General features: G+C 43.1%; 1 protein-coding gene across 1 annotated transcript in view; it reads left to right on the forward strand.

Moving 5' to 3' along the window:
- The window catches only part of klhl8 (kelch-like family member 8), a 32661-nt gene extending 15584 nt beyond the window's left edge, over positions 1–17077 (forward strand). Inside the window, exons 4-9 of the mRNA XM_055663772.1 lie at positions 463–790; positions 7269–7380; positions 10254–10422; positions 11760–11919; positions 13330–13531; positions 14899–17077. Of these exons, the coding sequence (XP_055519747.1) occupies positions 463–790; positions 7269–7380; positions 10254–10422; positions 11760–11919; positions 13330–13531; positions 14899–15022 (1095 nt within the window). The 3' untranslated portion in view covers positions 15023–17077. The remainder of the gene's footprint in view (positions 1–462; positions 791–7268; positions 7381–10253; positions 10423–11759; positions 11920–13329; positions 13532–14898) is intronic.
- The last annotated feature ends 406 nt before the right edge of the window (positions 17078–17483 follow it).

The following is a 17483-nucleotide window of genomic DNA, read 5'->3' on the forward strand; positions in this document are numbered from 1 at the left end:
AAGGGGAAGGAAAATGGAATTGCATACTGACCCAGTTTAGTAACAACTAAACCAAACACTAGTAATTTGGGAGCAAGCCAGCCTTTTTGTTATCTAATGTGACATTAACAATGTAACAACCTTTTGCATATTGATTTGCTTTTGAAGTACAGTAACTGTTACTGGGGTTAAAAATGAATTGATTCCACTATTGACATAGGGTTAAGGTGAGGGGGGAAAGATTTAACAGGAATCTGCAGGGTAACCTTTTTACACAAAGGGTGGTGGGTGTATGGAACGACTGCGAAGGTGGTAGTTGAGGCAGGTACTATCGAAACGTTTAAGAAACATTTAGGCAAGTGAGACTAGTGAAGGTGGGACATGTTAGTCAGTGTGAGCAAGTTGGACTGAAGGGCCTGTTTTCCACTCTATTACTCTACCCACGTCTGGTGTCCACTATGAACTCTTGTGCTTTGCTGGCAGGTCCGATTGCCGTTATTGTCCGTCGATGTTCTCATGGGGGTTGTGGCTAAAGAAAGCATAATTCGCCAGAATCTGAAGTGCAGAGACCTGTTGGATGAAGCCAGAAACTATCACCTTCAGTTGAGTAACAAGCCAGTGCCAGACTTTGAATACTCCGTACGCACAACATCAAGAAAATACACCGCAGGTAACACAGCTTCTCATTTTCTTAACCTGAAAAGGTGGATTCCAATGCAAAATAGGAAGATGTATTTTATTATTCCGTGTAAAGAGAAATCTGCGATTGTTTTGTTTTTCTCCTTGGTTAGGTCATTTCCAACTGCGTGCAATTTTTGAGTTTTAATTAACTATTTTCTTTCCACATTTATATGGGCATTTTACATTGGAAAAGTTATGGGGTTTTTTCATTTCAAATAGTACTATTAAATGTATATATATATTGGTAAGATTGACTGCTGGTGCAGCAGTAGAATTTGTATTTGTCTAAAGGTACTTTAATCCAAATTCAGTGGGCAGTGGAACTAATCCAAATCTCATTCTGATTTAACATGTTGACAGAATCCATAATGGCTTTCTCATCTTTTTGAGTTGCTGCCAATAAAATCTACCTGTCTTTAAACTTGTCTTCATAATTATAATCATAATTGTGATTTATTAGCCAAGTATGTTTTTGCAACATACAAGGAATTTGATTTGCCATACAGTCATATCATAAAAGCAACAAGACACACAACTACATAAAATTCAATATAAACATCCATAACAGCAGCTCCTCCACATTCCCCACTGTGATGGAAGGCAATAAAGTGTTATCTTCTTTCCTCCTTTTTCTCCCGCAGTCGGGGCAGTCGAACCATCCGCAGTCGGGGCGATTGAAGCTTCCGCGTCCAGGGGGTCGAAGCTCCCGCAGCTTGGAGCTCCCGAGGTCGGTCCCAAACCAAAGCACAGCCAGCGCCACGAAGTTAGGCCGCAACGCGGAGAGAGATACAATATGGATAAAGTCGCATCTCTGTTGAGGAAAGAGATAAAAAAAAGTTCTCACATAATACAAAACTAAAAGTACACTAATACATACATTTTACAACAAACTAAAAACAACAAAGAAGGAAAAAGTCGAGACAGACTGTTGGCGAGGCAGCCATCATCGGCACCATGATATTTCATATTCCACAACACCCCTTTTGCTCCAAACATATCTAGCAACGGCTAGCTTCAAATTCTGATCTGCAGAGAATTAAGGCGATATGTTTAGTGAGGGATGAATAGGTTAATGCCTCGCCAACACTGTCACTTCCTTCTTTGTGTTTTAATAGTATGTGTTAAATGTATGTTTTTAGTGTTCTTTAGCTTGTTTTATGTGGGGTTGGGGGAATCTTTTTCTAAACTCTTACTTCGACTGAGATGCGATTCCGTATCGTATCTCCATCTGTACTGTGGCCTTTGCTGGAGACCGACTTTTAGTGCTCCACCGCGGGGAGCCTATGGGACTTTAACATCGCGGAACCCGCGACCCCTTTGCCAGGGATTGACCTCGGAGCTCCAACCCGTGGGTGCTTGCGTACTTTAACATCACAGAGCCCGCGGTCTCTGGTCAGAGACCAACTTCGGGAACTCCAAGCCACAGGAGCTTCGACCGCTGGCTGCAGCAGCTTCGATCACCCCGACAGATGGTTCGACTGCCCCGACCACGGGAGAATAAAAAAGAAGAAGATTGGACTTTGTTGCCTTCCATCACAGTGAGGAATGTGGGGAATCCACTGTGGTGGATGTTTATGGTTAACTTTTATGTGGTTGTGTGCTTGTTGCTTTTTTTTCTCGTATGGCTGTATGGTAATTCGAATTTCACTACCTTAATTGGTACACGTGACAATAAAATACGTTTGACCTTAAAACCTTTGAATATGCTAAAGAGGAATATATCAATGAGTGATTACCTCAAATAGACACTAGGTGCAGGAGTAGGCCCTCCGAGCCAGCACCACCGTTCAATGTGATCATGGCTGATCATCCCCAATCAGTACCCCGTTCCTGCCTTCTCCCCAAATCCCCTGACTCCGCTATTTTTAAGAGCCCTATCTAGCTCTCTCTTGAAAGCATCCAGAGAACCTGCCTCCACTGCCCTCTGAGGCAGGGAATTCCACAGACTCGCCACTCTCTGTGACAAAAGTGTTTTCTCATCTCCGTTCTAAATGGCTTACTCCTTATTCAAAGGTATAATGGTTCAAAGGTTCTTTATTAGTCACATACACCAATTGGTGTAGTGAAATATGTATTGCCATTGCAGCACATAAAAAAGAAAACAGCATAACAATAATAAAGAAATTTAACATAAAAAACATCCCCCCCCACAATGGTTCCCATTATGAGGGAAGGCACAAAGTCCAGTCACCATCCCCATGTTCACCCATAGTCGGGCCTATTGAGGCCTCCACAGATGCCTTTACGGAGGCCCGATGTTCCAGGCCCTTCTCGCCGGATGATGGTGCTCCGGCGTCGGGAGAATCCTCACAGCGGCTTTGGGGAAACCTGGAACGGCCGCTTCCTTACTCCCTTACCGCTTCCGAAGCCAACAGGCCGTGCTGAATGGAGCTCCACCACTGACGATCTCGGCGAGAGATCCCAGGCTCCTGATGTAAAGTTTCAGCACTGCCGCCCGCGGCTGGCCGCTCCATAGTCCCGCTGCTCCGCGATGTTCATCGGCGGTCTTCAGCTCACCGGAGTTCCAGCATGGCGACCCGGTCAAGGCATCGCCCGCTCCGAGATAGCGCTCCAGCGCTGCGCTGCCACTGAAGCCGAGGTTCTGGCCGGTCCCCTCAGGAAACGCCGCTCCAGGCCCGCTGGTAGGCCACGAGGATGGGTCGAAGGTGCAGCCCGGAGAAAAGCTGCCTCTCCGACCAGGTAGGGACTCTGAAAAGCAGTCCCCCCCCCCCCCCCCCCCACTTAAAAAAGACTAGAACTCCGAAAAACAAAAACTCAACTAACTAAAAATAAAAAAAAGAGATGAAACAACGGACAGCTGCAGACTGGGCAGCCATATCCATAAGGACGGCGCCATACCTGTCCTGTACGGGTACAGATTGCATATTTTAAATGCAATCACAGCTGCTGTGATTGGAGTTATCCTGAAAAGCAGTGGGAGCTGAGGAATTCAGTAAAATTTGGAAGTACATGGGGACCTGACAGGGTTTGAGAGTTAAATTATTTTTTTTTGTTAGTCAGGTTAGGAGAATGTATTGCCTGAGAGGATTTTCCATAATGAATGATCCTTCTATCAATTATGTTTTGAATTTTGATGACATTTTTACATATTTGTTAAACGATTTATTTTCTTGAGTTTTATGGTAATTTGATAGTTCAGTGGATTACATAATTAACAGTTGATGACTGTTGGACAGCACTATAATTCTAGTTTATCTTAAAGGTACTTGGCTATGTAATTCAAATTAAGTGGGCAAATCTCAGATTCTATTTTAACAGGTTCTTGTCATTGTATTGCAGTGTATTGCACCTCAATACAGTCATGGGCTGACAGACCCTTTGGCCCATCGTGTCCATGCTGACCATCACATACCTATTTATATTAATCTCATTCATTTCATTCATCGGCACCAAATCCCAGATTCCAATCGCCCTTTCGGTGAAAAATGTCTTCCTCGGATCCCCTCTGAAGCTTTTATTCCTTTTCTTAACATCAGCCGACTCATTTTAGAAGCCTCTGCTGTGGGAAGAGGTTTCCTACCATCTCCTCGATCAATGCCTCTCATAATCCTGTGTATTTCCATGAGTTCAAGCTTCTGCTTTCTCTTCTTCCTGCTCCCAAGGAAAATTAACCCTTTTTATCCAGTCTCTCAAAACAAATCCAGTCTAGGTCAGGCAGCATCTGTGGAGGCATTGCACAGGCAACATTCTGGGTCAGGACTCTTCTCAAACTGATTGTAGTATGAGAGAAAACTGGAAAACAGACACCAATTAACCTGCACAGCGGGCGGGGGGGGGGGGGGGGGGGGGTGTGGGGAAGAAACCAGTGAGAAATGGGTGTAATGAGTGAAAGGAGCCAAACGTTGTCAGATAGGGAGAAGAAACGTCAGGGAGGGTACGAAACTCTATACAGGGAAATGAAGGACTTTGGCTGAAATGAGGGGATCGAAGAGCAGGTGAAGGCAGGGGGCGCTGTAGTGGGCAGAAACTGCTAATGGCTAGGGGCCACTAGCCTATAGAATTTCTGTTCATACCATTTTGGGTTAAGCTAGCCCATATGAGGTGCTGTTGTTTGTGTGTGGCCTCACTGATAATATGGGAGTTAAAATGATTAGCAACCAGGACCCAACTTAAAATAGTTAGCAACCAAGGCCTGCTAGATCTCCTGATTGTTAATCATCTTAACTCTCCTTCCCATTTTCATGCCAGCCTGGTTTAATTCCTTTTGGCGCATGCAGTCCTGCTTTACTGTCCACTTTGTATTGCATGGGGCATTTCATGTTCTGTGTGGGTGGAAGAGGAGGGGCAGGCGACCCGTTCCGCAGCATTGAATGTTACTCAATCAGCAAAAACATTGACCAAAGCCCGCTTAGTTCTTTTTCATGAACACTTTCACACCTGATTCCATAATTGTTTTTTATACCTGAATTTTAACTTTCTGAAGACATCTGTACACCGACGTTTTCTGATTTCTTGATTTAAAAAAAATTCTGTTTTCTTTACTTTGCATCGCCTAATGCCTCCCCACATAATTTTAAATTGTAAATGGTGGGAATAGAGGCAGCGGCTCAACTCTGCCACCCATTCAACCCCTTTCCCAACTAATTTTGCTTCACTATTGTCATTTGCAGCAAAGTCGAAAACACACATATGGGATATTGACAAGACTTTAGAGATACAGCGTGGAACCAGGCCCTTCCGCTCACTGAGCCCACGCTGACCAACGTTCACCCTGTACACTAGCAAAATCCTACACACACTAGGGTCAATTTATAATTTACAGACACCAATTAACCTGCACATTTTTGCAGTGTGGGAAGAAACCAGAGCACCTGGAGAAAAGCCACGCAGTCATAGGGAGGAATGTCTATCAGCACCTTTGGATTGAACCCAGGTCTTCAGGACAACTCTACTGCTACGCCAGTTCCTATAGCTTCTTTCCCCTGCTATAGGAAGGATGTCTAACTGTTGGAAAGGTTGCTAAATTTTGCATTGACCTTAAGTTGGCGCATGCTGGTGCTTTACTGTAACATCGCAGGCATCATGTTGGAACTTGCTCAAGAGGACATCATGGTTCCGCAGATGCAAAAAGGCAAAAACAGCTTGGAGTAACTTTGAGGGTCAGGCAGCATTACTGGTGAATATGGATAGGTGAGGTCACATACATTCTGGTGGTCAGGATCCCTTTTCAAACTGATTTTGAATACAGTGTACGACGTAAATTGCTGGAGAAGCACAAAGTGCTGGAGTAACTCGGTGGGTCGGGCAGCATCTGTGGAAGGAATGGACAGGAATGTTTCAGTTTGGGACCCTTCTTCAGACAACTGTGTACAGTTCCATTTGCCCTGCTATAGGAAGGATGTCATTGAATTAGAAAGGTTGCAACATCCACCCTTAACATGAACTGGGAAGTAACATCGCAGGCAAGTGGAACTTGCTCAATTAGACACCATGGTTCAGATGCATAAAGGCACAAAGAGCTGGAGTAACTTTGAGGGTCAGGCAGCATTACTGGTGAATATGGATAGGTGAGGTGCTTGGTCAGGATCCCTTTTCAAACTGATTTTGCGGGGGGGTGGGTGAAAGCTGGAAGGGAGAAGGGTGGATACAGGTGAGGGGAGTTTTGATTGGCTGATGGTTGGACGAAGGCCAGAGATGAAAGGACATAAGGTGTGTCAAAAGGATTGAAGAGTTGTGAATTGTGAAGCTAGGGGAAGGACTAGGTGGAAGGGGAGTTCGAGAGGGAGGAAGTGGGGAGAAATTGGTGCAAGTCCAGGTAAGGAGGAGGGTAGAGCGGAGAGAAGGGGGGGGGGGGGGGGGGGGGTGATTTGGTAGTTACCTAATGATGGAAAATTCAATGCTCATACTGTTGGGTTGTAGGCTACCCATGCGGAATGCGAAGTGCTGTTCCTCCAGTTTGTGTGTGGCCTCATTCTGGCAACAGAGGAGCCCAGGACAGAAAGTTCAGAATGGGAAGAGGAAATAAAATGGTTAGCAACTGGGAGATCCAGTTGACCTGAAGAAATGTGTTCAGTGGGCCTCATCAAAACAGTTGCCAAGTCTACGCTTGGTCTTGCCGATGTACAGGAGGTCACATCGGGCACACCAGTTGCGGTAATAAGGTTGGAGGAAGTGCATGTGAACTCTCTCATCTGCTGGGGCCCCTGGTTGGAGGTGGGGGAGGAGGGCAGGTGTTACATCTCCAGCCGTTGCAGGGGAAAGTACCTGGGAAAGGAGTGATTTGGGTGGGAAGGGATGAGTGAACCAAGGCATTGCAGAAGGAGTGGTCTCTGCGGTAGGTGGTGGGGAAGGGAAGATGTGACTGGCGGTGGGATCACGTTGGAGGTGACGTAAATGATGTATTGAATGTGGAGGCTGGTGCTGTGAAAGATGTGGAATAGGAGGACTCTGCCCAGGACGGGTTAGGTCAAAGGTCCAGTTCTTGGTTCTTGGTTTCTTGGTCCTCCAAAATATTCCAAATGGAATTTAAACTGGAGGTGGTGAAGGGAGGCCTTAAGCCAGAAAGGGTCCATACTGTAAGCTCTATAACTCTGACTGTTTGAAAAACAGTGTATGAATTCTAATATTTCTTGTTAATTGAACCGCAGGTAAAATCTACGCAGTTGGGGGTCATGATGGAAATGAGCATTTGGGCAGCATGGAAGTATTTGATCCAATGACAAATAAATGGATGGTGAAGGCTTCTATGAACACTAAACGGTACGGATATCTTTAAATTCTGCTTCAAAACTATGAGTTTCTTGATTTTACAATTAATACTTCTCCAGCTGGTAGAATTATAACCAAGCAGAAGGTGGCCTTTCAGCCCATTAACACCATGCTAGCTCCCATAAAGCGATCCGACTGCAGTCTATCTTTTCCCTGCCTATCTGCAAACTCGTCCGTCAAAATCTCCCTTCCCTGACAGTTGCAGTATCTTAAATGGTGCTCCCGGTCACTTGTATAACTTGAAGTATTTCTGTCATTTCAACAGGAAACCATTCCAGTAGGTAGTTTAGTTTAGAGATACAGTGCGGAATCAGGTCCCTTTGGTACACCGAGTCCATGCCGACCAGCAATCACATATAACCATATAACAATTACAGCACGGAAACAGGCCATCTCGACCCTTCTGTCCGTGCCGAACACATAATCTCCCCTAGTCCCATATACCTGCGCTCAGACCATAACCCTCCATTCCCTTCCCATCCATATAACTATCCAACATGTACATTAACGCTATCTTACACAGCAGGGACAGTTAATGATCTTTACCAAAGTCAATTAGCCTACAAATCTGTACGTCTTTGGAGTGTGTGGAAAGTTTGAGGTTCTCCAGCTTGTCCTATATATTCTGATACCAGTGTCCCATCCTGCACTAAATACTGTTTGTTAATCTCTGTGCACCCAACACTGCTGCCCCACATTGGTTCCTGATCCCCAGTATCTTTAGTTTAATTTACTTCATTCAGAGACCTATCTCAGGACTAAAAGTGGAACGGTAAAAATACTTTATGCAGCGTATGGTTGGAGTTTGGAATGCTCTGCCCCATGGAGGATTCCATTATGGTGTTCAAGAGGGAATTGGATAAATGAGGTGAAATTAAATTTCATAAAGCTATGGAGAAATGGCCAGCGGGTGATAGAAACATAGAAATTAGGTGCAGGAGTCGGCCATTCGGCCCTTCGAGCCTGCACCGCCATTCAATATGATTGTGGCTGATCATCCAACTCAGTATCCTGTACCTGCCTTTTCTCCATACCCCCGATCCCTTTAGCCACAAGGGCCACATCTAACTCCCTCTTAAATATAGCCAATGAACTGGCCTCAACTACCTTCTGTGGCAGAGAATTCCAGAGATTCACCACTCTCTGTGTGAATTTTTTTTTTCTCATCTCGGTCCTAAAAGATTTCCCCCTTGTCCTGAAGCTGTGACCCCTTGTTCTGGACTTCCCCAACATCGGGAACAATCTTCCTGCATCTAGCCAGACCAACCCCTTAAGAATTTTGTAAGTTTCTATAAGGTCCCCCCTCAATCTTCTAAATTCTAGCGAGTACAAGCCGAGTCTATCCAGTCTTTCTTCATATGAAAGTCCTGACATTCCAGGAATCAGTCTGGTGAACCTTCTCTGTATTCCCTCTATGGCAAGAATGTCTTTTCTCAGATTAGGAGACCAAAACTGTACGCATTCAATATGATCATGGCTGATCATCCAACTCAGTATCCTGTTCCTGCCTTCTCTCCAAAGGGATCCGGGGGTATGGAGAGAAGGCAGGAATAGGATACTGAGTTGGATGATCAGCCATGATCATATTGAATGGCTGTGCAGGCTCGAAGAGCCGAATGGCCTACTCGTGCACCTATTTTCTATGTTTCTATGAAATACTCCAGGTGTGGTCACACCAAGACCCTGTACAATAGCAGTTTTTTTTCTATTACAAATCTCAAATTGTGGAGTACAGAGGCAATGTGATAGCATTGAGATGCTGATAGAGAGGCAGCGTGACCATGTTGGATTGAATAACCTCTACTCAGCAGTAAATATTCTACAATTCTAGTTTGTGGATAAATATCATCCTTCTATTTGTCTTCTGCTCAACTACATTGTACATTTTTCAGTTTTCCACGGTGGTGTAGATTGCAAGTCTTCTCTGTCGTGATGTTATTGAGGGAGGAACCTTGCTACTTCATCCAGAGCCATGTGTGTTTTTATAGTTCCAGTCCACCACTGAATTTCTGGCACCTCTTTTAATCCATAAAATTTACAAGAGCGTACTTGGCATTCCTCCTTGAAGTCCCCCCAAAAATGTGGCTCCTAGGCAGGGTGAGGAGGCCGATTCTGACCTCATCAGGACTTCTGTTAGCGATCAGCGGGTCGAATATGCCCGCTGGAACTCCAGCCCGTCTGGAGCCGGCAGATCCATTTCCGTAGCCGACTTTACGCCATTGGCCCCTTGTTAGACTACTCTCTGAAGTCGCAACCTCTGTTGGTCTGGCAAAATGGATAAACCAGAAAGGCTCTAGAACCAAGTGCTGGAAAATAGGTGGTGAGCCTGTAGGTGTATGTACATTGCCCTCTATAATGTTTGGGCCAAAGACCCATCATTTATTTATTTGCCTCTGTACTCCACAATTTGAGATTTGTAATAGAAAAAAAAAATCGCATGTGGTTAAAGTGCACATTGTCAGATTTTAATAAAGGCCATTTTTATACATTTTGGCTTTTTTTTTTGGATGAAAGACTAGGTGCTGAGAGCTCTCTTATACCTGCATTAAGGAGGCAATTAAACACACCTGAGCAATTACAAACACCTGTGAAGCCATGTGTCCCAAACATTATGGTGCCCTGAAATGGGGGGACTATGCATAAACACAGCTGTAATTTCTACATGTTGAAACCAAAATGCATAAAAATGGCCTTGAATACAATCTGACAATGTGCACTTTAACCACATGTTTTTTTCTATTACAAATCTCAAATTGTGGAGTACAGGGGCAAATAAATAAATGATGGATCTTTGTGTGGGTCACTGTATGTACACAAGTTATTGTGATTTTTTATGTCAATGTGATTTTTTAAAATATCTGCAGGAGAGGCATTTCTCTGGCTTCCCTCGGGGGGCCAATTTATGCCATAGGAGGTCTAGATGATCATACGTGTTTCAGTGATGTTGAAAGATACGATATTGGCTCAGATGTGTGGAGTTCTTTGGCAGCAATGAATACACCAAGAGGTGGCGTAGGTTCAGTTGCACTTGGGGTAAGAATTTCTTAAACTCTACAGTTTTGTGTACATATATATCTTAATTTCCAAACTGAAGATTATCTGATATTAGGTTTCGACTTTGATATGTACAACGTACAATAATGCAGTAATAATGGTTTGCACCATCCCCTGAAATATAATGGGGAAATAAGGAGAAAAAAACACTGGTATTCATTTGTTCGGGATAACTCATTGGGTCTTCAGTTCTTTGTTAACCCTGTTAAATCATATTTGGAATACTGTTAACTAATCTGTACTCCACATTATTAAAATTATATAGGAGCATTGAAGAAAGTGAAAATCAAGACCAAAAATCTACAGTTGCTGGAAATATGAGATAAATCACAAAATGCAGGAAACACATGTGCAGAAACAGTCTTTAACCTGTTTCACATTCTACTTTTTCAGTTTAGTTTAGCGATACACCGTGGAAACAGGCCCTTCAACCCACTGAGTTCATGCTGATCAACGATCACCTCCTACACTAGTTCTATCCTACACATTAGTGACAATATAACATATAACAATTACAGCACGGAAACAGGCCATCTCGGCCCTACAAGTCCGTGCCGAACAACTTTTTTTCCCTTAGTCCCACCTGCCTGCACTCATACCATAACCCTCCATTCCCTTCTCATCCATATGCCTATCCAATTTATTTTTAAATGATACCAATGAACCTGCCTCCACCACTTCCACTGGAAGCTCATTTCACACCGCTACCACTCTCTGAGTAAAGAAGTTCCCCCTCATATTACCCCTAAACTTCTGTCCCTTAATTCTGAAATCATGTCCTCTTGTTTGTCTTTACATAAGCCAATTCACGTTGAATCCGAAGAAGGGTCTCTACCCAAAACATCACCTATTCCTTTTGTCCAGAGATGTTGCATGACCCGCTGAGTAACTCCAGCATTTTGTGTCTATCTTTGGTGTAAACCAGCATCTGTAGTTCCTTTCTTCACATAACATTATCTTTGGAATATGGGTGGAAACTGGAGCACCTGGAGAAAACCCACGCAGTCACAGGAAGAAAATGCAAACTCCTTACAGACAGTACCTGTAGTCAGGATCGAACCAGGGTCTCTGGCGCTGTGAGGCAGCAACTCTACCGCTGTGCCAGGATGCAGGGTGCAGAAATTATTTTACTAGAAAGTTGTGAAAGATCTGAGTGTTTACAACTGAAGGGATAAAATGAACAAGCTGGAGTACTCTTCCCATCGATCCTGCCCTGAAGAGGTGAATCGTGCCACTGGCTCGCTTCCCATTGCATCTCCTTTTCCTCTGAACTCATGTGATTGAATGTAATACTTTGTACATCTCTACACTTTTAGAACTATGTGTATGCAGTTGGTGGGAATGATGGAATGTTAAGTTTGTCCAGTGTCGAGAGATATGATCCCTACTTAGACAAATGGATGGAGATTAAGGATATGGGACAGAGAAGGGCTGGAAATGGAGTTGGTGAACTGAATGGCTGCTTGTACATAGTTGGTGAGTGTTACATTTTCACAATTGGGACACTTTCAGAAAATGATTCCTATTCATATTGACATATACAATGTTTTTTTTTTCCTAAATGATCCAGTTGGCCAATGGCTGGTTCAGGAAGATGTTGCTTCAAGCCAGCAGTAAATCCTGCCACTTATAATGTACATCCATGTGACTAATCTTCCATTATTTATTTGCTCGGGAGCAGTAAGAAATGGGAACGGGAGCGGATCATTTGGCCTTTCAAGACTGCTGTAGCATGCATCAGGATCATGCTCATCTCCTATCTCCATGCCTCTTTCCTGCACCACTGTTCACTTGTTCCCTCCCTGTTTAATATTCTGAATTGTATCAATCTCTGTCCAAATGAATTTGGTGCCTGGAACTCTCCATCCCCGAGCTCTGTAGAAGCTCAAAGGTTTATCACCTAAGAAATCTTTCATCTTGTACCTTTATGTTAGACTGTGACCTCTGGTTCTAGACTGCACTGTTGACCAATAAAAGCAAATGTGCTGTGAAATAATTGTTGCTATTTATGCTACACAATTACAAGCTCCTGATTTAAAACAAAATACTACTGTTTATTCAACTATTTATTGCAAAAACACAAATTGGGAGTGAAAATTAATATGTGAAGTATATAGCACATTTTGCTCATTGCACTGTGCCAATAACATAAAATGCACCATATTGACTGGGTGAGGTGGTATTTGAATTTAGTTTAGAGATACAGCGCGGAAACAGGCCCTTCGGCCCACCATGCCCGCTCCAACCAGCACATTAACACTACCCTACACACTCTTGAGACAATTTTACGTTTTATAGCAAGCCAGTGTGGGACAAGCCTGCAAATCTATATGTCTTTGGAGTGTGGGAGGAGACCAAAGATCGCGGAGAAAACTCACACAGGTCACGGGGAGAACGTACAAATTCCATACAGACAGCACCCGTAGTCAGGATCAATCCCTGATCTCTGGCTCTCTACCACTACGCCACCATGCCTCCCTGAATTAATTCCCGAGCTGCTGCTGTACTGAATTATTAATTTCCATTGATGCACTGATAGAATTTCTCTAGTTTCTTTTACTTCATAATTTTAAGTATAAAGATCTATAATGTCTCCCTATTAGCACTTCTACCTTTTGAAATTAAAACATTACCTTGCCTTCCCATTTGTGAGGAAACAGGATGTAGCTCACTGATGAAAGGACCTATCAGTTGGTATCATGTTATGTACAACTGTGGTTTGGAGAAGAATAAGTTTGTTTAAAATGGGCGATTGGCTGAGATGACAATCTCTGATACTGAAAATGGGTGCAATTTGTATTGTGCCATGTAGCAATGTTTCGGCACCTTCAACATTACAATAGGTGGGTTTATTGTGCTCATAGTAGGTTTGTGTGTCTGATTTAGGTGGGTTTGACGATAACTCGCCGCTCAGCTCTGTGGAAAAATTTGATCCTCGTACAAACAAGTGGGAATATGTGGCTGAGCTAACAACACCCCGCGGTGGGGTAGGCGTGGCATCTCTAATGGGGAAGATCTTTGCCGTTGGTGGCCACAATGGCAACGTTTATCTAAATACTGTGGAAGCCTATGATCCGATAATGAACAGGTGAGATGTGTCAATCCGGCAGCTCTGTGACTAATGAGCGGGGCAAAATGTGACATATTTCACACTGATTTAAAAAAAAAAATGTTGTTGGCTTTTGTAGTGTAGCTCATTACTGAGGATTTATACCCACAATAAAATCTCCTTGGGTAAAATACAGCGTTAAGCCCCTGTCCCACTTAGGAGACTTAAACAGCAACCTCTGGTGACCTTGCCCGCCACCCAAAAAAAAAAATCAAGGTCTAGGTGACCTGCAACCTCCTACCAATTCCCAGGCATACGTTGAAAACCTTCCTTGACTATGAAGAAAACCGGCTTCGACTAGACCTGCGACTAAAAAATTATTGTTTCTTAAAACGGCAACTATTTTCAGTTGAGGCCGGTTTTAATCATGATGCAACCTAGATGAAGCCTCGACCACGCGGAAACCACTTTCGACCATTAGGGAGAGTGACCAAAACCTCCGGTGACCTCATGGAAACCTTGGGTGGCGAGCAAGGTCACCAGAGGTTGCTGTTTAGGTCTCCTAAGTGGGACAGGGGCTTAATGCAATTCAAGGCTGTTGCACTTTGTAATCCAAGTCTAAAGGGCCTGTCCCATTTGGCGATTTTGCCGGCGTCATATCAGTGTCGCGAAAAGATTTTGAATATTTCAAAATCCAGCGGCGACAAAAAAAATGTTGTAACACTTGAAAAAACACCGCGCGTTATACGTCATCAGCCGTGTCACCACCGCGTCATACGTCGTCACGCTGCGTATTTTTCGGTGACCTGATACGTCAGTCAATGATGCCGGCCGTCGCATCAAAAATTGCCAAGTGGGACAGGCCCTTAAGTGGGTGCCCTGCCCCTCAATCACTCCGGAAAATATTCTCTTTGCTACTAGCTGGTACTAGTAGAAATCCATTCTTAATTTCTTACAAATGGTCTTGTCTACCCATTTTCAGGGGAAAAAAAACTCCTCCACTCACTGAAAAATATTCTGTGATACAAAATAATTTGATTAGGGCTCTGAGGCTAATTGCTCTAAGTTTGTGTGCTGCCTTTCAGTGACTTGAAAATGAGCACCACAACTTCTTATCATCTTCAAAGAAAAAATTTTTTTTTTCTCCCCATTTTTACTGAGAACCACATTGCTATGATGAAATGACTTTAAAAAAAAAATTGTTTTGAAGATTGTTCAAGTATATTTGATATTAAAGAAAGCAGCCGGATCCCAAAGCTGTTTTACACTGCTCATGTTACTTGGGGATACCGGGATGCGAGGCAGCAGTATGGATAAGCTCTTTCCAGGAATGGGGAAATTCAATGGCTCTAGTTTTTCTTTTTCCTCAATGCCTTATTGTTTTTTTTCTTTTTCCTGTGTTGTAGGTGGGAGTTGGTTGGATCCATTTCACACTGCCGGGCTGGGGCAGGAGTAGCTGTGTGTTCTTGCCTGGTCAACCAAATCAGAGACATCGGCCTGGGATCCAGCAATGTCGTCGACTGCATGTGATTTCTACCATTGACACGGAATTCAGTAGAGTTTACTGAAGATAGATTTTTTTCTTCCATAAAATTACTGTTCCATGTAGCCGGTAACCGTAGAGAGAAAAAGAAGGCCAGGGAGAAGCTCTGTACTTTGTAGATTTTATTTCACATTGAAAAAGAAAGGTTTGTTGGTATTGCAGTTTCTATTTATAGGAAACATTAAATCTACTTTCAGCCTCTTCCCTTCTGCTCCCATTTTGTCCATTTGCCAGTCCTTGGTGGTACGTCAGTGGCCCCACTCCCTTCCTTCCCTGTCCTCGCCCCCTTTCAGGGTTCCAAATGCATTTAAATTCTAGGAAGTTTGGCACCAAGTTCACCAAGCAATAATTATTTAGTTTTGTGAAGCCAAAAGCAACAGTGCACTGTTCATTTTATTAGCTACTGTATTTACAGCAAAGCTATTATTTATAAATCCTGACATTGTCAATTCTTAATAGCTTCAGACAAAAATCTTGCAGCCGATAGATTTATAACTAAGGTTTCTAGTTATGATTCTGACTTAATACCCATTTAGAACAGTGCGCATTGATAATGACTGACTATTCGTTAGTACCTTTGATCCATGTCTTATCATCTTGCTTTGTCTCCTCAAATTGTATATTCCACAGTTATGTATGAACATTGCACAAATTAACATGAGCTAACTGTGAATGTTTATTTTATGGAATAAGGGAATTATTACAATTATTTTCCAGGATAAGGGAATGACTTGATTCTCATGAATGAGTGAAACAAAAGTGGAAACCATTTCTAGTACTTCTCCCATTCTGAAAATTCTGAAAAGTTCTGAGGCCACTCTGTATTTCACAGTGAGTTCTTGATCATACTGGGATTCACCAGGAAATTAATGTGCTTGTCCACTGCAGAGGTGTAAAACACTAAAATTGTGTGCATCCCTTTTTGCCATTTGTGCCCACATGGCAGAGGCCCCTTCAAGGAATACAAGGATATCGGAAGAAGGATAATAATTGCAAGTAATTTTGGGAAGTAGATGGGAGAATGCTAACCCCTCTAGCATTTATAACTATGATTTTGTTTTTAATTTAAATTAAAGCAATAACAAATGCATTGGCACTTAACAGTCTAAACGCATTGGGTTGCAATTTGCTATATAATCCAAAGTGAAGTTCAAAAGCTTCAAATAGCATCTATGTAGATGATTTAATGTATTAGAAACCTAATTCTCCCCCACTAATTTGCCAATAATTCTTCCTGGCCTGTTATTTTAGGGAGGAGGTAAAGAAACGCATGTGGTTATTTAACCACTGACTATATTTAAAAAATACAATTTAATGAATATTGATGAGATTCATATGATGATCTAAAGTAATTGTCTTTATTACCTTCGGGAATTGTTTTCACTCTGGGATAAACTCCAATGTGATACTTGCAAGCCACCAACAATGCTTAAAAATTAAATTAAAACATTAAATGTTATAAATATTTACAATGAGACTATTTGTTTTGTATAGCTCTGGTCTAAAGTTACATTGAATTGTTCAAAATAGTTTAATTATGGTTGTGTTATGAAATTTCTAATGTAATGACATTTTGCTCTATTTGGAAGCGTCCAGTTCCATGTAAGTCCTTTGCTACGTGTGAGAGAGGTTTAGTTTAGTTTAGAGATACAGCGCGGAAACAGGCCCTTCGGCCCATCGGGTCTGCGCCGACCAGCGATCCTCTACACCCACTAGGGACAATTTTTTTACATTTACTAAGCCAATTAACCTACAAACCTCTACGTATTTGGAGTGTGGGAGGAAACCAAAGATCTCAGAGAAAACCCACGCAGGTCACGGGGAGAACGTACAAATTCCGTACAGACAGCACCCGTAGTCGGGATCGAACCCGGATCTCCAGCGCTGCATTCGCTGTAAGGCAGTAACTCTACCGCTACGCCAACGTGACCGCCCTATGCAATGTCATAATCTATGGACACCAGATTTAAGACATTATAATGCAAGCACTGACATTGTCCACGAACAATATCAATGGCACATTAAAACAACTATTACCTGTGTGGACATGTAAACTCCTTTTATTGTACACCTATGCAAGCCACTTAAGTAAATGCAATGCAATTACAATGTTCCCGACCGCGTGTAAAACCATGCTTGCTCTTTATATCATCTTCCAGTTTCTCTGCTGCTTGTATTACATGGAACACTGAACAGAAGCACTGAGGAACAGGGCCTGTGGCCCACTATGTATGGTACACAAAAAAGCTGGAGAAACTCAGCGGGTGCAGCAGCATCTATGGAGCGAAGGAAATAGGCAACGTTTCGGGCCAAAACCCTTCTTCAGACTGATTGGGGGCGGGGGGGAGTGGGGGACAAGAAAGGAAAAAGGAGGAGGAGCCCGAAGGCTGGGGGATGGGAGGAGACAGCAGGGGGACTGAGGAAGGGGAGGAGACAGCAAGGACTAAC

The sequence above is a fragment of the Leucoraja erinacea genome, chromosome 1 (assembly GCF_028641065.1).
Source record: "Leucoraja erinacea ecotype New England chromosome 1, Leri_hhj_1, whole genome shotgun sequence".
NCBI lineage: Eukaryota > Metazoa > Chordata > Chondrichthyes > Rajiformes > Rajidae > Leucoraja > Leucoraja erinaceus.